This window comes from Gallus gallus, chromosome 28 (genome assembly GCF_016699485.2).
Source record: "Gallus gallus isolate bGalGal1 chromosome 28, bGalGal1.mat.broiler.GRCg7b, whole genome shotgun sequence".
NCBI classification, from domain to species: domain Eukaryota; kingdom Metazoa; phylum Chordata; class Aves; order Galliformes; family Phasianidae; genus Gallus; species Gallus gallus.
Window position 1 is genome coordinate 3350043 of NC_052559.1, and position 26676 is coordinate 3376718.

The following is a 26676-nucleotide window of genomic DNA, read 5'->3' on the forward strand; positions in this document are numbered from 1 at the left end:
CCCATAGCCCCGCGGCTCTGAGCCACCCCCAGCCCTGGAGCGGCGCCCCAGGAGAGTGCAGCAGAGAGCACTTCCTGTTCAAGTTAAAAAACAACATAAAAGGTCGATTCCTTCTGTTTCTTCTCTTTTTTTCCTTCCTTTTTTTTTTTTTTTTTTAAAAAAAAAAAAGAAGCTTTCAATATAAGAGCATCTGCATTAAAAACCCCACGTGGTTGGAAGAAGCCCCCTGCCCGGCCCGAGGCTGCCCCCACCTCACGCAGCATCGCCCCACAGTGCGGGGGCACCCAGCTGAGATGGGATCTGAAACATTGGTCCCAAGAGTCCTCCAAAAAACAGCACTTCCAGCTTTGCTTTTAGGGAATGATAGGAGAACGTGGGATGCCCACAGCCCCGGACCCTTCCAGCACAGGACAAGGGGGTGGGCAAAGCTGCAGGGCTGCAGCACGGCCAAGTCCCTTCCCAGAAAAATAGATTCCTTTTAACGTTACTTAAAAAAGAGAAAAAAAAAACAACCAAACCATGAAGTTTAAAAAGAGGGAATGATGAATTGAGGCCGGAATGTGGCTGCGAGGGGGACCGCATGGGGACAGCCCTGCTCAGCAGCTCTCCTCCTGGTGGTAATAGTGGTACCCGGGGGGGTCGGCGCCCGGCTCTCCGGCGGCGTTGGCTGCGTCCCCCGGGGTGCCCTGTGGGCAGTATTTGGGGTCGTAGATCTGGCGGCCCAAACCGAAGACCTGCCCGCTCTGGTTGGCACCCTGGTTGGAGCCCATCTGCAGTGACATGGAGGAGTTGTCGCACTTCTCCAGCCCCATCTTGGCGTCGTAGATGTGCCGCCGGGTGCCGGGTGCTGTCATGCCCACCTGGAAGGAAGGGAGGGGGCGAGTGGGGCTCAGCACGGTGCTCCCCACAGTGCCATCCCGCAGCCGTGCCCCACCTCCCCACCCCCCCCCCAGCTCACCTGGCTGGCACATTTGTTGGTGCCCATCTGCAGGCTGATGGTGGAGTGGTCCATGGGAGGCAGGATCTGGTTCTTGGGGTCGTAGAGGTGCCTCCTGGTGCCATAGGCCGTCATGCCAGACTGGCTGGCACACTTATTGGTGCCCATCTGGGTAACAGAGAGTGATAAGAAGTGGGAACTGCAACATTCCTCCCCCCCCCCCACCATCCCCATCCTCCTACAGGGGTTGGCAGAGGAACCCCCCCAGCTGTGATGCGGGGCACTGGGGGTTGGCAGCAGCCCACCTGCAGCCCGATCACGCATTGCCCAGCCTTCATCTTGGCCTCATCAAAGTTTCGTTGCTGCCGCTCCGAGTATTTCACACCGATGTCCACACCGCTCTGCAGCCCTTTGGTTTTGGCCTGAGGAAAGGCAGTGAGGAATGAGAGGTCTCAGACGTGGGGAGCTGCTGGACACGGCCCGGTGCTCACCCAGCCCACGGAGCTGCTCCCATCCCTCCCCGTGCTCTCACCATGCCCGCCAGTGCCAGCAGTGACACCTGCACCTGTGTCAGGTTCCCACTCTCAAAGAGGTCGTTGGCTTCGAAGAGGTCCACGGGGTTCATGCCGTAGCTGACCATGGCCTTGATGAAGTTGGAGAGGTTCTCGAGCTGAGGGGGAGGCACAGAGTGGTCAGGTTATGGGGAGGGGGCACAGGGCAGTCAGGTTACAGTGGGGGCACGGAGAGTTTGGGGGCTGCCTGCACCCACCTGGTGCCAGTTCAGTGCCGAGCGGTTGATCTTCCTCACCGAGTTGGGCTGCAATTTGTTCATCAGCCTGGGGGGAGGTGGTGGTGAGCGTGGGGGGGGGGTATGAGGGTCGCCCCTCCCAGGGGAATGCTGACATCACCTGGGGGTCACTGGACCCGTTCCTCCCAGCTGGGAATGACGCACCCCACAACACTGGGGATCCCAGAGCCCCCTTCCCACTGCTGCCCCGAGGGCTCCCCATAGCTGGGACTCCCAAACCACGCAGTGCCTGGGGGCTGTGCTGGCACCTCCCGTGGGTGCCGTGGGACTCACTCGCAGAGGATGACCCCATCCTTCAGCCCCTTCTGGAAGTCAGCCCCGATCTGCCGCCCGGTGACGCTTTCGATCCACGTCCGCAGCTCAGCCTCCTTCTGTGGGTCGTACTTCTGGGCGAGCTGGGGGGGGATGTGGGGTGGTCAGACACAGCCCTGTGTGCACCCCACACCCCGCGGGGACCGCCCCCCAGCACACGGCCGGTCCCATTGCACACAGCAGCGCGAGGCGCAGTTTGGACAGCCCCGGGATATGCGATCAGTTGCAATTTCCTGGTGCACAGGAAACCCAGATTCAGCAGTACAGAGACAGCCGAGGGGAGGAAGGAGAGCAAGAGCTGCAGCTGGGCTCTGCGGGGCGGGCACGGCGTGCCCGAGGATGGAGGGTGATGGTGGAGAACGAAGCCACCGAGCATCTCCTGCACCGCCGGCTGCTGCTCTGCGCACGGGAGGCGTCCCCAGCCCTGCACGGCTCAGTGCTGTCATCAGCACGGCCGCATCCAGCACAACCCACAGTCTCGCATGCGGTGACCCCGAGGCTCTGCAACTGTCAAAGAGGAAGAGGACGAGCTGCTGGCACGGCTGCTTCTCACCTCCGCCCACGGGACCCGGCACCGACCCCGCCGCGCTCATCCCTCCCGCCGGGCCGTTCGCGCCGCCGCGGATTCCTCGGCCACCGCGGCTATGCCAGGAATGCGGCCGCCTCCTCCCAGATGCAGAGCAGCTGCCCGGGCACAGCATCGCCTCGGCCCGACCGCGGGGAGAGCAGAGCTCACTCCGGGTTGGGGCAGGGAAAGGGGTCACAAGAGGAGGCTGAGAGCCCCGAGAGCCATCGCTGCCCACCCGGACACAGCACAGCCCACCCTGTGCCAACAGCCCGGGGACTCCATGGGCTCCTCAACTGTCTGAGCCCCTCAGCCCTCTGTGGGACCCCTCTGTTGGAGGGGTGCTCAGCACTGTGCCCGCTCCCCCCCCCGTGCCTGTGCTGCAGGGCCACCAAGCCAGTCCTCAGGCTCCATCAGACACCTCTATGGAGCCTTGCACAGACAGAACCGAGGGGGAGCACAGCGCTCTGCAGCTTCCGTGCTTCTGTTTCCCTCTTAGAGTAGCCCTGGCGATGCTCTTCCTTGCACAGAAAACAGCTGGGGGGACATTCACCTCCCAGAGCCTCAGAGGGCACAGGAAGGCCCTGGGATGGATGCAGGGCTGCCCCGTGGGACACACCGGCTGTTCCCAAGGGCAGTGGCCCCACAGCCCAGTCCTAAAGAGGAAGATGGACCTGACCAGGATGCAAGGACGGAGTGGCCACCATGGTCACACTCATGCCATCATGCGGGATCCCCCCCACCCAGCTGACCTCTGGCACAGCACTGATTCCTCTCCCCCCCCCCCCACCATATGCAGGACTTGGAGGAGGCAGCAGAGGAGCAGAGGGCCAACCTGCAGCGGGAGCAGCCCCTGAGCAATGAGCAGACCCCATCACAGCTCAGGACAGTGCTGCAGGTCCGACGGGTTCCCAGCAGTGATGTCAGCGCGCAGCCTGCACAGCGGGGCCGTCAGACTGGCTCAGCTCTTGCTGAACCAAGCTAAAGCACCTGGGAGCAGGCAGCGGCGAGGCCCCAGCACGTGTCCACCCACCGGGTGCAAGCAGAGGCCCGTCCTCACACGGTGACGAAACCCAAATCCTGTGAGGCCGGGAGGGAGAGCCCAACCCGAGCCGTGTGCGCATCCCGCATCCGTCCTGGGTTGGACATCCAACCGCTGACCCCATCCCAGTGCTGCACGGGGAGCAGTGGTGCACAGGGAAGGGGAGGGGGCCGCTGCACCCCCCCGTGGCTGAACTCCATTCCCAGAGCAGGAATGGGGCACAGCCCGGGCTGTGGACCCAGCCAGGGGCACCCAGCCCTGCTCTGAGGGTGGGAATGCAGCCCTCCCTGCAGCACCCCGCATCCTCTTTGAGTGCAAACAGCCCCAGCAGAGTAACCGGGTTCCCCTGTACCCTCCCAGTCCCACAGCAGGGCCCAGTCCGAGCCCTGGAGTCCACCAAGGACAGGATTGGGTCGGGGCCGCCCCCCGAGGGACGCAGAGTGGTGGGAAAGCAGAGAGCAGAGAAACCTCGGGAGCGGAGCTGCACGGGGCCGGGGCCATCGCCCCACTCACCCCGCAGGGAATAGGACCGGGGAGAGAGTGGGGGCGGCCGGTGCCCGGGACCCCTCCCAGACCCCTCGAGGCCCCCCGGGGCAGAGTCAGAGCGCCCCACGACCGAAGCGCGGCCCCGGCACCCCCCGCGCCCCGGGACCCGGCTCCGCATCCTCCGGATGGCATCGGGACCCTCGGAACACCCCCGGGACTTCTCCGCTGACAAACCCCCGCTGGCCCCGGCATCCCACCGCCCCCGGCGCCGCTCACCCGGTTCTTGACCTCCGCGGAGAGGCCGTAGGAGGGGCCCTTGTTGAACTGGGAGCTGCTCATGGCGCGGCGGCGGCGGAGGAGCGCGGACCGGCGGCGGGACCGGGAGAGACCGGGCGGGACTCGACGGGGCGGGGGGGTGGGGGGGGTCGGGCCCGGCCCCCCCGCGCTGATTGGACGGGGCCGAAATGCCCAAATAAGGGCAGGAGCGGCCGGACCCGCGCACCCCGACACCGACACTCGGGGGGCTCCGGGAGCTCTCGGGGCGGGGGTCGGAACCGGAGCCGTCCCAGGCACGTATGGGCACAGCCCGGCACGGGGACACCCCCACGGGCAGCGCCCGGCACTACGGACACGCACACGCGTGTGCAACCCCCGAACACGTGCGCGCAGTGATGCGCACAACCGGGCCACGCGCGGCCACGCGCTCCCGCGTGCACACCCACCCACCCACCCACCCTCACGCCCCCGCCCCGCCCCCGCTGCCCGACCCCCGGTGCCGTCCCCGGTCCGGCCGTCTCCCCGCATCCCCATCCCGCATCTCCCCGCCCCGCACCGCCCCTCTGCTCGCCTTGCGGAAGGTGACCGAGGGCTGCACGGCTGCGTTGTGCTGCGGGTGGGGGCGTCGTGGGTGGGGTCCTGGGGAGGGGGGGCCCACAGGTGTGGGCGGGGACCCGCGGTGAGAGCGGGGCCGGGCCGGGCTGAGCCGAGCGCTGGAGCCCCACAACCCTGCACTGCGCATCCATCAGTTAACAGAGGGACCTGACGGCCCCACAGCCCCGCGCCCGGGGAATCCGTCCTCCCTGGGCCGCAAAACTCCACGAGGAAAGCCCGGCACCCGCACGCTGAGCCCCGCACGGCACCGGGAGGCGGGGGGGGGGGGCGGCCGGAGACCCCCTTCCTCCCGGCCTCGTGTCCTCGCCGCACATTTGGCTTTTCCTGTTTCAGCTTTGCCTGCGAACCCAATGAGGAAATAAGGCGGCGTCACATGCGCTGCGCTGACAGTTGGCCCCAGCGAATGCTGCCGGAGGGGTAGCAGAGCGGTGCTGGCAGCGCGGGGCCCCCCCAGGGCCGCCCTATAGCCATGTTCTCCCGGAAGAAGCGTGAGTTGATGAAGACCCCCTCCATCTCCAAGAAGAGCCGCGCGGGGAGCCCCATCCCGCAGACCCTGCCGGTAAGCGCGGTGCGGAGGGACGGATGGGATGGCTGGAGGGATGCGAGGAGGAAGGAAATGAGGAAGGACTGCCGACGGAGCCGGGGGGACTTTGCCCCAGATGGAGGGGATGCGGCAACAGCCGAAGGGCCCGGCTGGGAGGGGAGCGAGCAGGGCTGGGGCTGCAGCAGAACATGGGGAGCGTGGTGGAGGGGCCGAGAGACCCCAACTGCTCAGGGGCAGGAGCGGGGGAAGTGAGGCTCGGCCAGCCCCACACCACGGCTCTGCTATGGGTTTATTTACTCATCGGTGACCCAGAGTGCAAGAGGAAGCGCTTCTCCTCTGTGGGGCGGCCAGCAGACGGGGTTCCTCAGCCCGCCCCGCGCCTGCGCTGCTCCCCAACCCATGGGACGGAGCCACCAGCCTCAGCCCGCCCGCAGCTCCTCGCAGGGTCACCCATCCCCATCCCCTCCCCACGGCGCTCCCTGGCTGAGGGGTCTATGGGTGGGCGCAGCCTGCGGGCGCTGGGGCTGGCGGGATGCTCGGCCGGGCGGCGGGGCGGAACAGCTACAGCCCCTACGCTGCCGGGCGCCGCAGGACGGGGAAGGCCACCTCTCCAAAGCACTCCCTGGACTCGCTGCCCCGCTCGCCCTCCGTGCGGCTGACGGTACGGGGATGGTGGGAGGGAGCAGTGCCCGCATCAGCTCTGCTCGGGGTGCTGCCATCTGCGTGGCCTCGCGTTGCCGGGCAGGATTGGAGGAAGGTGCTGCAACGTCTGCCCCGTTGGTGCCAAATCTGCTTCTGGCCCCCAGCACGATTATGTCACGGCTGAGGCTGCGTGGGGCTGGAGGGGTGCGGGACCCATCCCCATCAGTGATGGCTTTGGGGCATGGGGTCTTGGGAGGTGCTATCAGCCTCTCCCTCGGGGTGATTTCACCCCTAGAAATCAGGGCTCCGTGTGCCTGCAGCAATTCTGCATTGTCTGCTATTGACGGCCCGGGAGGTGTCCCCATCCCCGCAGTGCTAAAGGACGTGCTGGACTTGGGGCAGGCAGAAAAAGAGGAAGGGATGTGCGATGCCAGATCCCTCTGTCAATGGAGCCCGCCATCCTCGGGCAGTGCCATCCCCAGGGCAGTGCTCACGCTGTGCTGTGCTTCTGCAGGATCTGTCCCGCAAGGACTGCCTGGAAGCTCCCAGCCCCGGGGAGCTGCCCCCCACCAGCGTCAAACTCAGCAGCAGTCCCAGTGCCGTGGGCACCCTGAAGCGCCCCACCAGCCTCAGCCGCCATGCCAGTGCCGCCGGCTTCCCCCTCACCTCTGCCGGCCCCCGGGCCGTCCCTAAGGGCCACAAGACCCCCACATCCTACAGCCCCATGGAGGGTGGGGAGGGCCTTTTCATCGACGTGGAGGACATCTCCCAGCTGCTGACCGACGTGGCGCGGTTCGCGGATGCCCTGGAGAACCTTCGGGACGTGGTGCTGCGCGATGGTGAGCGCTGGGCTGGGTGCCCCCCAGGTGGCCACAGTGGGGGAGTGGGACCGGGGGACCACAGAACCCCCATGGCATCGCCTGCTAACCCATGGCACGGGGCTGTGGGGCTCCAGGGACGAAGGCTCCAGCGGGTGCAGAACCACCCCATGCCTGGCCCCATGGGAGGGGGTCCCTGCTGTGGGGGCTGTGCAGAGCTGGGGGCCCAGGGGCAGAGGGCGGTGGGTGGCTGCTGGGAGCTCAGAGCCAGGATAACACTGCTTCCTGCCCGCGAGCTATTTTCATCCGCCCGCTTTCCTGTTTACAGCGTAGCAGTGCCAGCTGCCTGGCAGCAGCCCTGGACCCCATGGGGCACCAGCACAGCCCCTGCTCCTGTCCCCTGGCCCTCCCTTTGGGATGGGGATGATGATGCTCAGCGCAGGAGCGGGGCTGTGGGGCTGTGGTCCCCGGGTGTGCAGGAAGCAGCCGCTACGGTTGCTCCCCACGGTGAGGTGGGGCTGCTGGGATCACATGGTGCCCTGTTCTCAGCAAACATGTTGACGTATCCTCACTCACCGTGGAAAACAGCCGTGCCCAGCTGTGGGGAACGTGGTGTGGGAAATGAGAGAGGGAGCAGAGGAAACCCCTTCCCCACCTGGAGCTGGGGGCCAGGCTGCTGTCCTCGGTGCATCCCTATGGGATGCTGAGCGCTGCCCAAAGGGGCTGCCAGCAGCCTGCCCTGAGCCCACACACTGCTTCCCTGGCCCTGGGTGCTGGGTGGGGGCTGTGACGTGGTGTCAGACCCCCTGGGGCACAGCTGAGCCAACGGATGGGGCAGGATGGCGCAGCCAGCAGGGAGGAGGGGAGGAAATGGGGAGGAAGTTCCCAAACCTCTTCCAAAGGAAAAATTTACTGCTGAGGAAAAAATGCCTCCAAGGTGTGACTGCGCCACGGCAGGGGTGAGCGTGGTACCAGGGGTGGGCTGTATGCAGGGGCAGAAGTTCACCCCCTTTCTCCTGCAGACCCCAAGGAGTCGCAGCGGCCTCAGGCCCACGAGTGCCTGGGCGAAACGCTGCGGGTGCTGCGCCAGGTGATCAACAAATACCCACTGCTCAACACGCTGGAGACCCTGACAGCAGCGGGGACCCTCATCTCCAAAGTGAAGGGTGAGCCCAGGGCGGGGAGCTCCGTCCCACACCCACCCCATGCTGGGGAGCCCATTCTGGGGCTGCCTGGAGCAGGGCTGCCAATGGATGGGGCGCAGAATGAAGGCGCTGACATCCAAGCCCCGGCCCTATGCCATCCCCTGGCTCCGGTCCCACACCCCCATGGCTGTGAGCGGGGTCTGTGGGCCCCGGTCCCACTCGAGGCAGAGCAGTTACAGCTGTGATGGGGAGGGTGGAGGAGGGGGGGGTGCTGTGGTAACCGCAGGCACAGCACAACACTGCGTCACCGCTTCCTGGACACCGAGCTGTAACCATGCGGGGACAGGAAGCCTTGGGGTTGGCAGTGCTCTGCCATGGGGCCGGCCCCACATGGGGCCCTGGGATGGAGGCAGCTGAGTGATGATGGGGATCCGGGTCCTCACCCAGCAGCCAGCGTGGCAGAACTGTGTCCCTCTGTTGTCCTGGCCAAGGGAACCCCTCGTGCCCCCCATCCCGTGGGCAGGAGGTGCTGAGGATGTGTGTGAGTGGGTCCGTGCTGTGGGGCGGAGGGTGCACGGTGGTGATGGGGCTCCTGCTTCTCCCCCCCCTGCAGGCTTCCATTACGAATCCAACAATGAGACGGACAAGAGGGAGTTTGAGAAGGCGGTGGAGACCATCGCGGTGTCCTTCAGCAGCACGTAAGGCTTTTGCACCGCCGCCCCTGGATGCGGATGGGGTGCTGGGAGGTGGCCCTGCTTTGTCACCGCTGCTCCTCCCCTGCCTGACTGTGCTCCTCTTGTCACAGCGTCTCTGAGTTCCTCATGGGGGAGGTGGACAGCAGCACCATCCTCTCCATCCCACCCAGCGACCAGAACCAGGTGTGTGCCGCCCGCTGGGGGTCTGCTGGGCTCTCAGCCCCAACCCTGAGCACGGGGGTCCCCTCTGACCACTCCTGTTTGTCTGACGCATTCCTTCCTTTCCCGATTTCCCAAAGTCTATGGAGAGCCTCTATGGGGGGATCCCTGGGCCTGGAGGGGATGGTGTGCCCTCGGGCATGGAGAGCTATGACACAGGTGAGCAAGCAGCCACTGGAGTGGGACTTGGAGTGGTCAGACAGCAGAAATGGGCTCTGCCATCGCCACTTGGATACGTGGACAGCATCCTGGGCTGAGGTGCCCCTGGGGGCACAGCTGAGAGGAGATGGCAGAGCTGCTGCTGTGGGCATTGGGGTCTTCCTGGCTACGCTGGGGGTCCTGGGACCGGCCCAGCAATCAGCAGCAGCACGGATTGGGATCACTGCCCTTCCCCTCCATTCCCACATCACAGTCCGTCCGGCGGCTGAGGAGGTGGATGTGATGCTGCAGCGCTGCGAGGGAGGTGTGGATGCAGCCCTGCAGTATGCCAAGAACATCTCCAAGTACATGAAGGACCTCATCGGGTACCTGGAGAAAAGGACGGCGCTGGGTGAGACGTGGGGGGGGGGAGGGGAGGGGAGGGGTCTGTGCAGTGTGGGGTGGCCCTGGGATGGGGGGATGGTTCTGAGAGCACTGCATGGGGCTGAGGGACTCAGAGCTGCTGGATCTGGAGGTGGGAGATTCCTGCAGCTCTTGGCTTGTGTTGAAGAAGGAACCCAACGAGCACAGAAACCCTTCTGCTTCGTCCCTCTTCACTTCCAACCTTTCTCTTCCAGAAATGGAGTTCGCCAAAGGGCTCCAGAAAATGGCAAACAGCTGCAAGCAAACCTTCACGCAGGAGGTACGGCCACAATAGAGCTCCCCGGCTCCGAGATGTCCCGGAGCTGACAGCATCGGCCTCGTGCTGAGCCTCAGGGTGCTGCTTTTGTCGTTCCTCAGACCAGCATGCCCTTCCTGTCCATCTACCTGCTGGCATTGGAGCAGGACATGGAGTACGGCATGTCGGTCCTGCAGACTGTCACCACGCTGCAGCACCAGACCTTCCTGCAGGTGAGCGGGCGGTGCGGGGTGCAGCTCCTGCCAGGGCTCCATGCAGGGCTGTGCTTTGCCAGCTGCACCATTTGCTCCCGCAGCCGCTGACTGTGAGGCGCCTGGAGCACGAGAAGAGAAGGAAGGAGATCAAGGAGCAGTGGCACCGCGCACAGAGGAAGCTGGTGAGGCTTGAAGGCATCCATCCATGCATGCATCCATCCAGAGATGCATCCATCCATGCATCCATCCATGCATGTTGTTCCTCATTGCCCATCCATCCATTCATCCATCAAATCCATAGATGCATCCATCCATGCATCCATGCATCCATCCATGCATGTCATTCCTCATTGTCCATCCATCCGTCCATCCATCCATAGATGCATCCATCCATGCATCCATCCATGCACGTCATTCCTCATTGCCCATCCATCCATCCATCCATAGGTGCATCCATCTATCCATCCACAGATGCATCCATCCATGCATGTCATTCCTCACTGTCTGTCCATCCATCCATAGATGCATCCATCCATGCATCCATCCATGCATGTCGTTCCTCATTGTCCGTCCATCCATCCATCCATCCATAGATGCATCCATCCATGCATGCATCCATCTACCCATCCCGGGCAGCTTCATGCAGGGTGACCCTTGCAGGGCTCAGCCCTCACCCCGCTGCTGCTCTGTTGGCAGCAAGACGCGGAGGTGAACCTGCGGAAGGCCAAGCAGGTGTACATGCAGCGCAGCGAGGAGCACGATAAGGCCAAATATGTGACAGTGAAAGCAGAGGAGGAGCAGCAGAGCACCGCCAGCAGCATCACCACCAAAACCCTGGACAAGAAGAGGCGGCTGGAGGAGGAGGCCAAGAACAAGGTGGGAGCCCAGCAGCTCCGAGCACTGCTTTGCAGGGACCTTCTTGCTCCTTGGTGTCCCAGCATAGGGCAGCCCAGAACCACGGGGGCTTAAAGCTGACCTCACACACAGAGTGGGTCCAGCACAGGGGGGCGGCTCCCATCTGATTCCACACCTCTGAGCAGCTTCCATCTCCCCTCTCCTACCTCCAGGCAGAAGAGGCCATGGCCACCTACCGGACCTGCGTGGCGGATGCCAACACGCAGAAGCAGGAGCTGGAGGACACCAAGGTGAACTCCCTGCGCCAGATCCATGAGCTGATCAAGCAGAGCGACCAGGTCATCAAGCTGGTGAGTTGGGACTGCTGGGGGGGCTGGGGGCCGTGCCACAGCCGGGGGGGGGGGGGGGGATCCAGAGCTGCTCAGCCCCGTGCATGGGGGAGCCAAGGGCAGGGCTGCAGCCCCAGCCCCACTCAGCGCTCTGATTCTCCACCTGGCAGCTCCGTGCCTCTCCTCCCCCCGCGTCACCCCATCACTCCAACCCTGACTTTCGTCCCCGTTGTTTTTTTTAGGCCACCATTGCCTTCTATCAGATCATGCACATGCAGACAGCGCCGCTGCCCGTTTACTTCCAAACGCTGTGCGAGAGCAGCAAGCTGTACGACCCCGGGCAGCAGTACGCCTCGCACGTCAAGCAGCTGCAGAGAGGGGATGAGCCCGACACGCAGTACGACTTCGAGCCTTACGTGTCCCACAGCGCCTGGTAGGAGAGGAGGGGGAAATCACTGCTCCTTTGCGCCAACCTCTGCTGCAGCCTGAGAGCGCCCTGGAGGGGTCCTGCAGGCAGAGGCTGCATGGTGTTGGAGCAGAGGGCTTCCATCCCAGCTCCGGTGGAGAGCTGCTGCTTTTGGAGTGGCTTTTCTGGCATCCCTGTCCCCACGTCCTCTCGGACACGGCCCTTCTCCTCCCTCCCCACCACCAGGTCCCCCTTCACCCGCGCGCGGAAGGGCAGCTTCAACGCCAGCGACTTCTCCAGCAGCGGTGGCTCTGATGGGGCCGGGCTGCCCAGGGATGGGAGCAGCACAGAGGGACCCAGAGAGACCCAGGGTGGGACGCTGGCAGAGCGCAGAGGTGAGAAAAGCCCGGCCCCGAGCACTGCCTGCAGCAAGCAAACGCTTCTGGCATCCGAGCTGCTCTGTGCGGCATCCCGGAGCATGGAGACAGCCCCAACGCAGAGCTCTTCCTCCCACAGCAGGGAGGGGACACCAGGTGCACAAATCCTGGCCGACCTCCACCTCCGAAGCCGACAGCAGCCTGGATTCCAGCACAGGTGGGTGCAGCACCTGCGCCATCCTTCACCTCCTGGCAGAGCCCATCTGGAGGCAGCTCCTCACTGCCGGGCAGCAGCAGCGCTTTCCTTTTTCTTTCTCTTTTCCCTTTTCCTTTATATCTTTTCCTTCTTTTTTTCCCCCCCCCTCCCCTTCTTTTCCTTTTCCTTTTAGCTTTCCTCAGAATTCAGACTCCACCGTAGGCAGCTGCTGATCCCAACCTATTGGGATGGGGTGGGGGCCACCCAGCCTGCTCTGTACCCATGGAAGGCGCAGTCCCCGCAGCCCTTGGTTCCTTTAGCCACCCCCCCCCAGCAGCACTCCTTGCTGCAGGGACAGCCCCATGCACAGGAGTGCCCCCAGGACCCCCCCCCCAGCTCTCACAGCAGGCTTTGCTTTAGCAGGAGAGTTTGGGCACAAACTGCAGCGCTTGTCATCCAATGGCACCATGTCCTCCAGCGAGGAGCTGGGAGAGAAGGATGAGAACGCCACCTCCTTTGAGCAGAGTATGTGATGGAGTGGGGATGCAGCAGTGCTGTGCTGTGCTGTGAAGGGTCTCTGCCCCCCCCCCCCCTCAGCTGGGAGGAGAGCTGAAATACCAGCGAGCCCATGGGGAACACAGCACCATTTCCACTGGGCTGGGACAGACCCTGAGCAAAGCAGTGGCAACAGCTCTGTCAGAGCACAGCCCTTGGTTAGCTGGAATGTGGCCCAGCAGCCGTGTGTCTGCGTGTCCCCTGTGTCCATATGTCCTGTGTGTCCATGTGTCCCGTGTGTCCATGTGTCCATATGTCCTGTGTGTCTGTGTATCCCATATGTGTCTGTGTGTCCCGTGTGTCCCCCATGTCTGTGTGTCCCCCATGTCTGTGTGTCCCATGTGCCAGCATGCCAGGGCTCCGTGTGACAGTGACCCTTCTGCTCGAGCCTCACTCTGCCCGACCCCTAAGGAGACTGATGTGTCCCTCTGCTCTCTGTCCGTAGGCATCAATGGGATCACCCCGGAGATGACGGCTCCCACGGGGCCCTTCCGGAACGTGGGCCTGTCCAGGGCAGCTCAGACCCACCGGCTGAGGAAGCTGAGGGCCCCCTCCAAGTGCCGGGAGTGCAACAGCTACGTGTACTTCCAGGGGGCAGAATGTGAGGAGGTAATGCTGGGGATGTGGGAGGAGGAAGAGGTGGGGGGGGGACCACCCTGTGCCCACAGCGCTGCCACGTGTGCCCTCCCAGCCCCGCTGCCCCCCACCTCCGAGCCCTTCCCTGTCCCCCAGTGCTACCTGGCGTGCCACAAGAAGTGCTTGGAGACCTTGGCCATCCAATGCGGGCACAAGAAGCTCCAGGGGAAGCTGCAGCTTTTCGGGCAGGACTTCCTGAAGGCGTCCCAGGGCAGCGCGGACGGCATCCCCTTCATTGTGAAGAAATGCATCTCTGAGATTGAGAAGCGGGCGCTGAAAACCAAGGTGAGCCCTTTGCCCTCCCCTCTGCTCCGGCTGCTTGCCCTCCAAATGGGCTCTGTCCTGGTCTGAGACCCAGCACAGCCCTCGGGTTCGGAGCCAGGAGGTCCCAGAACAAACAGGCTGACGCAAGAACACGTCCTGCACTCCCTCTCTTCCCTACAAAAGGGGAACAGCGGCGATGTGTGAGCCGGAACAGCTCCTCCAAACCTCCCGGGAGGGATTTCCACCCGCAGAGGGGTGGGTGGGAGCTGAGAGTTCGTGCAAACCCAAAGAGAAACGCTCAGCTTCGGTTCTGTCCCCTTGGCAGGGCATCTATCGAGTGAACGGCGTGAAGACCCGCGTGGAGAAGCTCTGCCAGGCCTTTGAGAACGGGAAGGAGTTGGTGGAGCTGTCGCAGGCGTCCCCACACGACATCAGCAACGTGCTGAAGCTCTACCTGAGACAGGTGGGGGGGGGGGGGGGGGTCAGGGTAGGGGTGATTCCAGAGCCAGGCCTGGTGCCAGCCGGGCGTCTGGAATGGGCAGTCCTGCTGCAAATCGGGCTGGCAGCTGCCTGCTGGTGACGGAGTGGGTCAGAACCCCCCGTGTCCAGGCTGGCCTGGTGGAGGTTTGTGCAGGAAGGGCTCTCCCCGAGCAGCAGTCTTACTGCGCACCCCAGGGCGGTTCCAGCTGTCTGCTCCCAGCTGCGGCAGCGAAGTCCCTGCCCACAGCAACACCACGCAAAGTGCTGGACCGTCCCTCCCCTTTGCAGCTGGGGAAGCGGCACGAGAAAGGGAAGTGGCCGTAAAGGTCGCCCCGCAGCAGTGCCGGGCTCGGCTCGCTTCTCGCAGCCCTCTGCCTGCAGCACCACCTCTGCCATCAGCTCACCGCTCCGGCACCGAAACTCAACCCCCGACCCACATCCTCAAACGGGGCAGGAGGAGAGGAAGCAGCTTCTCTCTGCAGCCCCGCGGCTTAACCCTTTGTGTCGGAGGCAGGGGGAGGCTTCTCCCCACATCCCCACGCAGCAGAGAGGGGCTGTGAGCTCCTGGACAGGGCGAGCAGAGCGCAAACAGAGGAGGAGAGCGGCCCTGCGCTGCGATCCGGGCTCGGTGCACTGCAGGGGAATCGGTTTAAAGTCCCCCTGCAGGAGCGCTGCTCCGCTGCAAAGCAATCCATCCCCAGCAGGCATCTGATGGAGGCACTTTGCAAACAGCGGCAGCGCTGCAGAACCTCCAGGCGGTGCACGAATGCGCTCCGGGTGCTGCGTGCAAACTTGAAAGCAAAGCGCTCCTCCTCGACAGCCCCGGCGCCGATTGCATCTCACCTCCTCCTCCACCCAGGGAACAATTAGCGCCGGCCTAATGAACGGCCTCTTATCTATGGGGAAACCACACACCCACCCCAGGACGGGGTTTTTCTGGGGAGGGGGGAGGAAATGGGCATTCTCCATCTGGAGACCCTCCAGGCTTCACCTCGCGCTGTTCTCCCTGCAGCTGCCGGAGCCCATCGTGCCGTTCCGAATGTACAACGCGCTGATGGGAGCGGCCAAAGAGAGCCTGCAGGGCGGCAGCGACGCCAAAGGGAGGAGTGGGAAGGGGGGTCCGGAGCTGATGGACAGAGGGGCCGACACCGACCGCGTGGTGGTGAACCTCGTGCTGAAACTGAAGGAGCTGCTGAAGGAGCTGCCGTGGGAGAACACGGCCACGCTGCGGTACCTCCTGCAGCACCTGCGGAGGTGAGGAGGGGGGGATCCGGGCTGGGGGACGTCCCTTTTGGCCCCACGGTGGGAAGGGGATGGCAAAGGAGCGCAGCGCCCATCGCGCCGCCGCCCGCTCTCACGGAGCCTCCGCTCCTCCTCCAGGATCGTGGAGGTGGAGCAGGACAACAAGATGACCTCCAGCAATCTGGGCATCGTCTTCGGGCCGACGCTGCTTCGGCCCCGGCCCACGGATGCCACCATCTCCCTGTCCTCGTTGGTGGATTACCCCCACCAGGCGCGCGTCATCGAGGCGCTCATCATCTTCTACCCCACCATCTTCGAGGACAAAGACAGCAAACTGACCGCCGAGGGCAGCGAATTCAGCGCGGATCGCGAGGAGGACACCCCGGTACGGGCCCTGGGGAGGGAGCAGCCGGGGGGGGGCGTTAAGGTGGCCCTTCGTGCCCTCCCCCCCCCCCTCACATGGACCCCCTCCCCGCAGGATGAGCCCACAGCCGCTCCGTGCCCGCAGCCCCCGGGGAAGGGCGACTTGGGGTACAGCGTGGGAGCATTCGGGGGTGAGTGACGGGCCGGGCGGTCTGAAGGGCAGCGCAGAGCCCTCTGTGGCTGCTCGCCGCGGAGAGGGGCTCGGGAAGGAGGGCAGCGCGGTGACCGCTTCGTACCCTCCTATGGACCCGCAGAGCCCAGCGAGAGGTCGGTGGACTCCGACTCAGAGTTGGAGGACGGCGGGGAGCCGGCGGGCAGCGGGCAGCTGAGGAAACAGGAGAGCGAAACGAGCACGGACGAAGCCCCGTTCTACGAGGAGGGCAGCGAAGGGCAGCGCAGCCGCACGTGCAGCACCGGGCAGTCGGACACGGAGGGCGCTGCGCTGCGATGCGCTGCAGGAGAGCACAGCGACCCCGAGGAGGACCCCGAGAGCTCCGCAGCCCAACAGTGAGCGCAGCCCCGGCCCGGGCGGTGATGGCTCGGCTGACAAAGCTCACGTTGCTGCTTGTATGTAACAACGGGCGTTGCCCTCCTCGGCCCCCTCCCCGCTCTCCCCCACCCCCACCCCCCCGCCATCGCACGGTCTCAGGGCTTTTTGGATGTATGTTTGAGCTCCAAAATCTATGCTGTGACGGCAGCAGGGGGAGATGCAGGACGCCCGAACCAAGCTACAGCCCCCCTCCACCGTGAGCTTTTTGCCTTTGTTATTTGTATAAGGTAAACCCTTCAATGCAAACCCACTACCTCTGCTGGCAACGGAACTCGAAGGGTTAAAGAGGACCAAAGTATCGTTTTCAAGTTATAAAACTTTTCTGCACTGAAGCACGGAGAAAAGATTGAGTGTATTTTAAGCTTAGAGAGAACTGAAAGCTGCTTCCTTCCACCACCCTGCTCATACCCGGACTGCTCCCCACTGCCACGGCACCACGGCAGGGCCAGGAGCCCCCCCGGGCACAGTCCATGGGTCCAAAGAAACTGCACATATCCGAAGTTGCTCTCTTAAACTCGGCCAGAGCATCCCTTGGTGAAGGGCCGGGTACCACCTCGTCCTGCCTCAGTCCTCTGCTGCAGGCAGGGAGGGCGCCCACACAGACCAGGCAGTGAGGGGGGAGCTGAGACTGCATCCTGGCCAAGGAAGCCGAGCAGAGTGGTGTCCCAGCTGGAGATGCACTGAACTGGAAGGGTTAACAGAGCTCATGACTGGAGGATGAGGATGAGGTGACGGAGCGGAGGTGGGATCCCTTTGGAGGGTCATCTCCACCACGAAGAGAGGGCTGATAACGGCCACGGGGCTCTCAGATTGGAAAAGCACCTCAACGCAACAGATAAAAGGTACAGGAAACCAAAGTTCCATTTACAGCCAACCGGTTTCTAACTGAGCCAAAGGAGAGCTACAGACACCTGTGAGCACATCGGCTCCAGAGCTCCTCTCCACAGTGCTGGATCCTTCCAGCACATCAATCTCACGGTAGCAGGAAAACGAGGCTGAGTGCCACCTGTTGCTACCAGAACTGCTACTGCAGCGGTACCACGTATGTGTGCGAGGATGGATGATGGTGAATGTGAGTGAAGGAAGGGACAAAAGCAATGCCTGAGCTTCCCATGGTACCGAGCGCCCTTCTGTTTGTATATAAATTCAGCGTGGAAAAAGGGAAAGTGTTCTTTTGTGACGTGCCTGCGCTGCTGTACGAAGCTGCGTTCCGTGTTTTGCTGTGTTCAGATTGATGTGCTTCCAGAATGAATAAAATCCCTGTGTTCCAACCACTGTCTGTCCTGGAGATCAATGCCTCCCACACCCCCGTGCCCACGGCTGCAGTTTCCAAGCACTGTAAGGGAGCACTTCAGGTACTTACATTAAGTGAACTGAGACCCCTCTGCAGTGTCTGACAACCACAGCCTCAACAAGGCTCAGAGATAGAGCAGATCACAGCAGTGAGGTAAGGCTGAACCACAGAACTCGAGCAGCATCAAATCCCACAGAGAATGGCACATACAGAACTCCCCACGGCCACACAGCTCTGGTAAAGGGCTGAGAAATGCAGTAACGGTGAAGAACAGCAAAAGTACAAACCTTTATTAAAAATCAGACCTCATGGAACAGGGCAGCAAAAGCCTCTTTCCACTCATTGCTTCCCCGTGTAATTCAGTTGCTTCAAGGTGCTTTCATGGCAGAAGGGCCTGCAGCAAAATGCGTGCTGGAAAATGAGGAACTGAGCCAAGGAAAACAACTGCAGGGAGGCGGGAGGGACAGAGGACTTCCCCAGCCATGAAACACAGACAGCTCAGAGCGCCGTGAGCTGTTGGTGGATGGGAAGATCGGCCGTCACAGAACTCTTTCACAACTGGAACAAAGAAGTCAGGACATGAATGAGCTCACGTCCCCCTCAGCAGACTGTTCCCAAGGCAAAGCCCCACTGCACGCCCTCAACACCGAGATGTGCCTTCAGCAGTGCTGCCGAGGCACCAGACCAGCACAGCAAAGCTGTGATCCAACCCCACACGCTTCCCTATACAAATCACTTGGAGGGAATCCCTTCCCAGAGCCAACTCACTTCAAGTCACCTCTGGAAAGCCATAGAGTACGTTTAAAGCACTGCCCAAAGATGGGGATTTCACACATTACCCGAGAGCTCTGATCACTGCACCAGCCTGTAGGTGATGTAACGGCCCGCGGTCTCACTGGGTCTTATGATCTTCACCACCTGGAAGGGCAGCAGAAGGAGCACTGGGGGGTGGCTGGTGTTACCAGCTGCTTCAGCAGGCAGCCAGGCCTGGCCTCAGGGCTATCTGCTGGTTGGCACACATCTCTACCCAACCCGTAACATTCAGTAGAAAATATAACTAAAGAAGAGGAAACGTTTCCCATCGCCAAGCTCTGAAATGCTGTGCTGCTGCAGCTCCTCACCCTGCCTGCAAGGCCCTGCAGTTTGTTAGCAGGCTATTTGCTCTTACCTGGCCTCGCTTTATCCCAAAGTATCGGGCCACGGGATCCCCAGCCTGGATCCTGGGGAGTTGGTTCTCCCTCAGTTTACTGCATGGAGTCAAGGAGAAGCTCGGCCAGAACCCAGGAGTCTGTGTGTCCCAAGGCAGGGCACAGCTAACAGAACATCACACACTCCCACAGTCACAGGCATCCGTTTGCAGCCCACGGCAAACACCCATCACACCCTGACAGGAAGGGAAGGACCAAACAGAGGATACTATCTGGCCAGCAGCTCCGTCACTTCTTCTTTTGTCATGACAACGTGCTCTGGGACCAACTGCAAACAGCGGGACAGAAATCACACGGTGAGACAAAGCAGGGAAGCAGCCAACTCCGCACAGCTGCAAAGTGAGCAATGCGTGGCGGGGAACAAAGCTCCAGCAGTGCCACCCAGCACAGGGCAGGGCCGGGAGGGCGCCCCGCGCTGCTCACCTCGTGTTCCGTGATGTTGATCAGGAGCTCCTGCTGCAGAAACTGCTCCAGGATGTATTTGGGAGCCATATCGACCAGGGACTGCGGGGGGGGGGGGGGGGGGGGGGATGAAGGACATCAGACCGCAGCACCGCTCCGGGACGGCCTCAGTGTGTCGGCCCAGCACTGCCCCACCGCAAACAGCAGCACCGGGAGGGCAGTGCGGTGTTTGTGCTCACACTGACAGCCACACAAACAGATCGCTGTGCCCAATGACCGCTCAGCCCACCCGGTACCGGCGCGGCCCACCCCCCCTCAGCGCCCTGAATGCTGCGCAAGGCCGGCGTTGGGGCACAGAGCCTTCGGGCCGAGGTTTCTCCCTGCCCACGAAACTCCCGGCTTTACGGACCCAAAGCAGCCCCCGCGGTTCGAACAGCCCCGGGGCCGCATTGCATTGCACCGCATTGCATTGCACCGCACCTGTTTGGCCGAGGGGGTCATTCCCTGCTGCACCACAATCAGCGCACGCGTGATGTTCTCCTCCTGCATGCGCTGGCAGTACATCTTGATGGTTTTGATGCCCACTTTGGGCTCCTCTGAGGGAGGAGCAGAGCCGGGTGAGGCCGAGCCCGGCGGTACCCCCGGCCCAACCCCACCCCCACCCCCATCCCGGCCCCGCCGCTCACCGGGGAAGAAGACGAACATTTGGTCGGTCGGGTCGTCGTTGTGCGCCACCAACACGGTGAGATCGGTGCGGCGCGGGCGGCCCTCGCTGGGTTTGTCCCCGAACTGCGCCTTGAACTCCTCCAGCGTCTGATCCAGCTCGTCCTGCGTCACCAAATAGCCGCGGTCGTGGCACAGCTGCGGGGAGAAGAAGCACCGCATGAGGAGGGCTGAAAGCCGGACTGGACTGGACTGGACCGGACCGGGCCGGGCCGGACCGCCCCGCGCCGCCCCGCACCTGCATGATGGTCTTTCGGATCTTCCACAGCCGGTACGTCTCCTCCTCGTCGTCCATGCTGCCTCGCAGGACCCCGGGCTGCCCGCCGCACTGCCGGTCCCGCGGAGCAGGCGGGGCTGTCCCGCGCGGGGTCCTTCGCCGCAGGGAATGCCGGGAGCTGTAGGCGGGGGGAGGGGAGGAATGGCGCAAGGACGCCGCCCCCCGCCACCCCGCGGACTCTCCCGCCTCTGCGGCCGCCTCGCTAATCTGATTGGTCGTCCTCCCCGTCTGTCAGCCGAGGGAGCCTCTCGCTCTGCGCAATGACTGGCGGAGCCGCAGCGGGGGGCGGAGCCTCCGCGCGTCCGAGCCGCCGATTGGTGGAGGGGGCGGGAGGTGGCGGGATGGGTTGGGGCTGCCGCTGGGGACGGGCGCTGCTGTGCGGGGCGGCGGCGGTGCGGGGCGCGGCGCGGAGAATGGTGAGCGCGGGGGAGGCGGCCCGGGCCGGGGGGTCGGTGGGGGCTGCGCTGTGCCCGGACTGCGGGGCGGGAGCGGCCGGGGCCGCGTGGTGACCGCTGACCCCGCAGTGCGCTCAGGCGGACGAGTGGCGCTCGGCCACCTCCATCTACGACTTCCACGCGCGGGACATCGACGGCCGCGATGTGTCCCTGGAGCAGTACAGGTGCGGGGCGGCGCGGGGCGGTGCGGGGCGGGCAGCGCTGTGCGGTGGGCCGCGGCTCAATGCTCGGTGCGACGGCTGCACACCTCCCCCCCCCCCCCTCCCCCCCCATCCCCGCAGGGGCTTCGTCTGCATCATCACCAACGTGGCGTCCAAATGAGGAAAGACCGCGGTGAATTACACTCAGCTCGTCGATCTGCACGCGCGATACGCTGAGAAGGGGCTGCGCATCCTGGCCTTCCCCTGCAACCAGTTCGGGAAGCAGGTGGGCACCGCAGCGCTGCGAGGGGCCGTGCGGGGATCCCCGCGCACGGTGTGACCCCCCCCCCCCCGCAGGAGCCCGGGGACGACGCGCAGATCAAAGCCTTTGCGGAGGGCTACGGGGTGAAGTTCGACATGTTCAGCAAAATTGAGGTCAATGGGGACGGCGCCCACCCGCTGTGGAAGTGGCTGAAGGAGCAGCCCAAGGGCCGGGGCACGCTGGGGAAGTGAGTGGGGGGGGGGGGGCAGCGGGACGGCGCTGCAGCACGGAGTTCTGCCCCTCTCACCCCCCGCTTTTCTCTCTCCCAGTGCCATCAAGTGGAACTTCACTAAGGTAGGGGCTGTGTGTGGGTCAGACCCTCAGCTTTGGGGTGGGGGGGAAGAACCCCCGGCATCCGGTGCTGGCATTGGGGTGTGGGATGGGAAGGGGCTGAGGGGGAGAGCGGCCCTGCAGGGGTACAGCTCTGCTATGGGGCAGTCCCAGCCTGGGAGCAGAGCCCTGTGCTGCTCAGCCGTTCCCATGCTGCAGCCGGACTCGCTCATTTGGCTGCTGCTTCACCCCCACAGTTTCTTATCAACCGTGAGGGCCAAGTGGTGAAAAGGTACAGCCCAATGGAGGATCCTTACGTAAGTGCTGCCCGCGCTCTGCCTGACCCCCCCCCCAGCCCCAGCTGAGGGCTCCTGCTGTGTGCTCAGCGCAGCGCTGCTCTCAAGGTGATGCTCCCCTTCGTCTCGAAGGTGATCGAGAAGGATCTGCCCGCCTACCTGTAGAGCTGCGTGCCGAGCTGCTGCCCAGCACTGCTCCCTGCTCCCCGTGGGCCCCCTCCTCCAGCACCATGACGGCCTGCCTTGAAGCCAGCTTGCTGGTGAGGCAGACCCGAAGATTCGGCGTGCACCTGCTGGAGGAAGGCGTCCCAGGGCCGGGGGTCTCTGCTGGGCAGCCCCTTCCCATAGCCCTAATGTAGTATCTGCTGTCCACTTGAAATAAACCCACTGGAAATGAGTGGTGTCTGTGTGTGTGTGTGTGTGTGTGTGTGTGTGTGTGTGTGTGTGTGTGTGGATGGGGGTGGAGCTGATGCAATGCTCCCCTGTGCCTGGCGGGGGGAAGCAGGGCTCAGTGGGCAGCTGGGAGCTTTCAAAGAGCTGGTAGGGATAATCCTCATTAGTGCTGATGGGGAAATGACACCAAATCCCGGGTCAGCTGCTGCCCCGAGGGGGTCACGCAGGAAAAGCTGAAGTAGAGGAGCACGTCTGCACGTCCCATTGAGAGAGCCGACCCTCCACCCCGTGTGTTGTGCTGCACAACAACAGTGTCTGCTCCAGTCAGATTCCCTGGCTGGAGGAGGTGGGGCACACAGCAGCACTCAGTGCCCCCAGCAGCAGCACTCCCCGTTCAGTGGTGCAAGACACAGCCCAAGGCAACCACTGCGCAACCACTGCAAAAGTGCTGTGGTGAAACAGCGTGGTGATGCAGCACGTGGAGCTGAGCTGGGGCTGCAGTGCTCAGCCCTGCCCCTGCTGTAGGGTAAGGGTGAAGCTGGGAGGGGGGGGGCTGGGTGCCCTGTAGGGCAAGGAGCCGTGCATGGGGCAGAGCTGTGCCTGCACAGCAGCTCTGTATGGAGTCATCTCTATGAACAACAGCGCCTTTATCTGCGTTTTCTGCAGCAAAGCTGGGCAGAAAAACAAACAGATGTTGGCCTCTGACTTGGAGGCCACAGGCTGGGCAGGATCCTCCCCCAGCCCCGCTCCTCCCAGGGGTGGCTCAGTGCCATGGGCTGTGTGGGGAGCACCAGCAGTCGGGGGGAGGTCGGTCCCAGGCCTGGTGGGAGCATGGGGAGGGCCGGACAGACAGAGCTGGGACTTACAGAGACCTCGCGTGCGGCTCCTTTCCCTTTTTACTGAGCAGACTGAAAAATGATCCTTCCGAGGCAAGTAGAAAATTCAGGAATTATTAGTCCAAGGCACATGTTCTAAAAAAAACCAACAATCTCTTTACATATATACATCTCAATTAATTATAAATACACATAGAAAAAAAAAAAAACCAAAGGCAAACGACAAGCGGATTAAAAAGTGCTAACAAAAAGGTGTAAGGGAAGAAAAAGAGGGGCTCATTTAAAAATACATACAATCAGTAGGACAACTGCATAATAATTTAGTTAAAAGATATCGTTACATATTATTAACCCTGACAAAAACACAGGATCAGGGCAGGGAGGGTTTATTTGAAGGTGCTCTCTGTCGTTCAGAGATGGGGGAAGGGATAATTGCATATATTTTAACATCATGTGTCAAAGCTGCCACGTGGGACTCTGGTAACGTGGCACAGTGGTGGGCAAAGGGCACCCGGGTGGGAATACCTCGTTGTGATTCCTGAGTTGTGAGTCTCTCTGAAATGGGGTTTCTTGGTATCCTTTTCCCTCGTTGCTGAGAATTCAGCAAGTGCCAAGTGAGTGAACGTGAATGCGAGTGTTGTGAGCCGGGCAATACTTTAAATAGGAGGGGAAGGGGAGAGCCCTGCTCTGCTGGGAGCCTGGGGGCACGCAGGAGCTCCCATCTTTGGTGTGGGCTGTGAGGTAAGGAGGGTTCCTTGGACACAATCAAACAGTGAGGCTGGTGGGGGAGCAGGGAGTCCACGGGCTGTCCCTGCTCTCAGCGCATCGGGGCGGGCAGCCCCCAGTCTCTGGGGTTGCAGCGACCCACGGCGCTTCCCAAAGCTGGGCCTCTGTGCCTGGAGGGGCTCCGGGGCACACGGAAAGCTGCAGCCCCTCAAGACTGACCTCCTGGGCAGGGGGTGGCCCCTCCAGGTCCTTGCCAAGAGCTGGGCCGGCTGGGGAGGGGCTCACATCCTTCCCCTGAAAGCATCCCGGTGCTGCTTCCAGGGACACCCAGGTGACCGAAGGCAGAGAACAGATGCAGAAGGGAGGATGCAGAGCAGCTGCCCCCGGGCACCGCTGCCAGCCCCCTGCCACACTCCTCAGGTTAAGCAGAGAAAACAAAGGACACGACCCCGGGACCTGCCGAGGTGCGAGGTGTGGAGCGGGGCCGGCAGCAGCACCCTCTGTGCTGGGGGGGGCAGCTGCCCACCCTGCTGCTGGGGCAGGTGGGGATCTGGGGCAGTGCAGTGCAAAGCAGGTGTTTGCTCTTTGGTATTGGAGGTTGGATTTGCAGCATGAGCAGCAATACTGCACGTCCCTGTGCTCACCAGGGACCTCTCTGTGGGGCTGAGAGCAGTGCTGGGTGACGCAGCCAGGCCATCCCCATCCCAGCCAAGAAGCCCTGCAGCACAGGGCTGGGGAGAAGGCCAGGACAAAAAGCACAGGACAGCAAAATTTGGGAAAAGCATGGCCAGCTGCAGCAGCCCTGCAGGCTCAGGAGAGGTCAATGGGGCTCATGGCCCCCATGCTCCAGGCAGTCCCCGCGTGGTCCCAGCGTGGCTGAGCTGTGACAAACTCAGCAGCTCTGCCACGATCCTGGCTAAGTAGGTGCTGGTGCAGCCAGCTCCTGCAACTGCTGCAAAGCTGTGGCAGCTTCAGGGGCTGCAGCTGCAGAGCTCTGGGCTGGGAGAGGCACAATCTGGCTTGGATACTCAGTAGTCTGCAGGGGATGGGTGTCTCTCCTCAGTCTCACACAGCACTGACCCGTGAGCAGGACTTGAACACAGCAGAGACCATCAGTCCAGATCAGCTGAACTCTGCAGCACTCAACTCCCCCCAAGCATGTTATATACAAATCTATACATGCCTGACTGTATATTATATATAAATAAACTTTGCTTTAAGGAACTATAGTTGTTTTTTTTTTTTCTTCCCTCAAAAAAAAAAAGAAATGGATCAGTCCAAACCAGTAGAAAAGCCAGGGCTCCCCAGCCCCCATCTCTGCACCAAAGGATATGGATTTGCAGTGGCTGAGCGTCACCCGGTGCACCCAGAGGCTCTCAGAAGTTCAGTGGGCTTTTCCAAAACTGGATCACACTCTGGCGCTCCTGGGGGAGTATGTTCTCTTGAGGGGCCCCATTAAACGTCCTCAGCATGTCCTCCAGGATCTCTCTGAAATTGATATTTCCATCCTGTTGGACAAAATCTTCCTGCTGCTGCAGAGTCTGTGAGGGCTCAGGGTGAGGCAGGGGTTGATGTTCTTGCAGCGAAGAGCTCAGAGGCACGCTCCCCTCCAGGATGGTGTCCGGGCTCTTGAAGGCAGGAAGGTGGCTGAAGCCAAAGGGAGATCCGTGCTGCTGGTGGGGCTGGAGCACAGGCTCTGGGGGGAAGCACAGAGTGCTGGGCTCCGGGTTCATCATGTCAGGAATGCTGTCGCTGGGAGGGCTGTAGGTCAGGTCCAGGATCTCGTCCTGGCGCAGGGAGTGCTGGGGTAGGGGGAGCCCAGGCGCTGTCTGCGTGAGGTCCAGGGGCTGCTGCAGCATGTGCAGGGAGAGGGGGAACTGCAGGCTCTGCTCTTGTGCCTGGAGGAGTCGGTTGTGCTTCCGCTTCACGTTCTCATCCATCTGCTTCAGCTCCTCCAGCACCTTACGGACGCAGCTCTCGGGGATCTTTATCCCTAAGGGAGGAACGTGCCTCAGTCCCCAGAGCACTTCAGGAAGGGAGGGGGAGCTGTGGGGACAGAGGCAGAAGTACCAGGGCCCATTCATCACGAGCATTTGGCATCCACTCTGCCTCTTGGCCAGGCTGCGAAGCAGGGAGATGGGGCTGCAACCAAAGCTCTCACTCTCTGCCCAAACACACGTCAGGTGGCCTCAGCTGTCCAAGAGCTGCCAGGCCAGGACACAGCCCAGTTTAGGAGGGGCCTTCTCCCAGAATACCCCCATTCCCTTCCCCACATTTCACCTACCAACTTGTTTCTTCTTCTCCTTGGTCTTGAGGCGGACGATCTGCAGGTAGCTGGTGTTTGTGATGTCTGCCATGATGCTGGCAATCCTGCTCCACACCCTCAGCAGGGCTCCACACAGCATGTAGTAGTGACGCAGGCGCATGCCCTGGAAACACTCCTTCCCCTCCTGGATCAGCTTGCAGCTCCTGTTCCTTCAAATGGGAGAAAACAACCTGAATCATCAGCATGGCAGATTGTTACACCCACTGCCTCCGTAGCACGTCCCCCACTCACTGCCACAGCCCAGACCCCAGCAGCACTGTTGGGGAGCACAGGACAAGCCCCCCACCCTGAGAGCTGGGCAGGTTTGGGCCGTGTATCCCTTACCAGACAGCATGGTTGCACTTTTTCAAGGAGAAGTGATAACAGCTCTCCCAGTGCTCCTTGGCTTCCTCAGGTGTCACCTGCAGAAGAAGCAATTACAGGTAGAGGTCAGGATTTTCCATTGTCTGACATATAGCTGACACCTGAAATCCAGGACTGGGAGTCAGCACACCCGGGTGCTACAACAGGGATATGAGAAGGTGTAAAAGGGTTACATGAATGTCCTTCAGTCAGCCCT

At 62.4% G+C, this 26676-nt stretch overlaps 5 protein-coding genes across 22 annotated transcripts in view; 2 read left to right on the forward strand and 3 right to left on the reverse strand.

Moving 5' to 3' along the window:
- Positions 1–103: 103 nt before the first annotated feature.
- Positions 104–5976, reverse strand: CNN2 (calponin 2). Of its 2 annotated transcripts, none has more exons than XM_025144242.3 (7): positions 4998–5976; positions 2019–2140; positions 1707–1773; positions 1470–1607; positions 1243–1359; positions 959–1105; positions 104–860 (listed from the first exon to the last, which is right to left on the reverse strand). In XM_025144242.3, the coding sequence occupies exons 1-7, from the start codon at positions 5166–5168 to the stop codon at positions 597–599; spliced, it is 1026 nt and encodes a 341-aa protein (XP_025000010.2). In that variant the 5' UTR covers positions 5169–5976; the 3' UTR covers positions 104–596. The 2 variants fall into 2 exon arrangements, with proteins under 2 accessions (XP_025000010.2, NP_001135728.1); NM_001142256.2 differs by lacking the exon at positions 4998–5976 and adding an exon at positions 4427–4551 and having other exon boundaries at positions 108–860.
- On the forward strand, positions 5427–17720 carry ARHGAP45 (Rho GTPase activating protein 45). Of its 8 annotated transcripts, none has more exons than NM_001396329.1 (23): positions 5427–5600; positions 6742–7066; positions 8068–8211; positions 8804–8888; positions 8996–9068; positions 9185–9263; positions 9517–9654; positions 9881–9945; positions 10044–10154; positions 10238–10318; positions 10833–11012; positions 11204–11341; positions 11563–11753; positions 11973–12121; positions 12243–12320; positions 12720–12824; positions 13300–13463; positions 13587–13775; positions 14080–14217; positions 15247–15488; positions 15615–15861; positions 15955–16030; positions 16154–17720. In NM_001396329.1, the coding sequence occupies exons 1-23, from the start codon at positions 5511–5513 to the stop codon at positions 16408–16410; spliced, it is 3345 nt and encodes a 1114-aa protein (NP_001383258.1). In that variant the 5' UTR covers positions 5427–5510; the 3' UTR covers positions 16411–17720. The 8 variants fall into 8 exon arrangements, with proteins under 8 accessions (NP_001383258.1, NP_001383260.1, XP_015155415.2 ...); NM_001396331.1 differs by having other exon boundaries at positions 12723–12824; XM_015299929.4 differs by having other exon boundaries at positions 12246–12320.
- A 287-nt stretch (positions 17721–18007) lies between these two features.
- POLR2E (RNA polymerase II subunit E) lies at positions 18008–20379 on the reverse strand. Its single transcript, XM_418224.8, has 8 exons — positions 20315–20379; positions 20040–20214; positions 19834–19949; positions 19375–19455; positions 19161–19219; positions 18912–18990; positions 18583–18661; positions 18008–18301 (listed from the first exon to the last, which is right to left on the reverse strand). Exons 1-7 carry the CDS (start codon positions 20369–20371, stop codon positions 18596–18598), a joined length of 633 nt encoding a protein of 210 aa, XP_418224.2. The 5' UTR covers positions 20372–20379; the 3' UTR covers positions 18008–18301; positions 18583–18595.
- A 312-nt stretch (positions 20380–20691) lies between these two features.
- Positions 20692–22230, forward strand: GPX4 (glutathione peroxidase 4). 3 transcript variants are annotated; one of them, NM_001346449.2, is made up of 7 exons: positions 20692–20769; positions 20878–20972; positions 21090–21234; positions 21306–21457; positions 21540–21564; positions 21798–21857; positions 21945–22230. In NM_001346449.2, the coding sequence occupies exons 1-7, from the start codon at positions 20695–20697 to the stop codon at positions 21999–22001; spliced, it is 609 nt and encodes a 202-aa protein (NP_001333378.1). In that variant the 5' UTR covers positions 20692–20694; the 3' UTR covers positions 22002–22230. The 3 variants fall into 3 exon arrangements, with proteins under 3 accessions (NP_001333378.1, NP_989551.2, NP_001333377.1); NM_204220.3 differs by having other exon boundaries at positions 21969–22230; NM_001346448.2 differs by having other exon boundaries at positions 20887–20972; positions 21969–22230.
- A 935-nt stretch (positions 22231–23165) lies between these two features.
- SBNO2 (strawberry notch homolog 2) overlaps positions 23166–26676 on the reverse strand; it is a 52722-nt gene continuing 49211 nt past the window's right edge. For all 8 annotated transcript variants that reach the window (XM_046904667.1, XM_015299979.4, XM_046904668.1 and 5 more), the window contains 3 exons: positions 26442–26518; positions 26076–26266; positions 23166–25784 (listed from right to left, as the gene is read on the reverse strand). In XM_046904667.1, the coding sequence (XP_046760623.1) occupies positions 25168–25784; positions 26076–26266; positions 26442–26518 (885 nt within the window). In that variant the 3' untranslated portion in view covers positions 23166–25167. The remainder of the gene's footprint in view (positions 25785–26075; positions 26267–26441; positions 26519–26676) is intronic.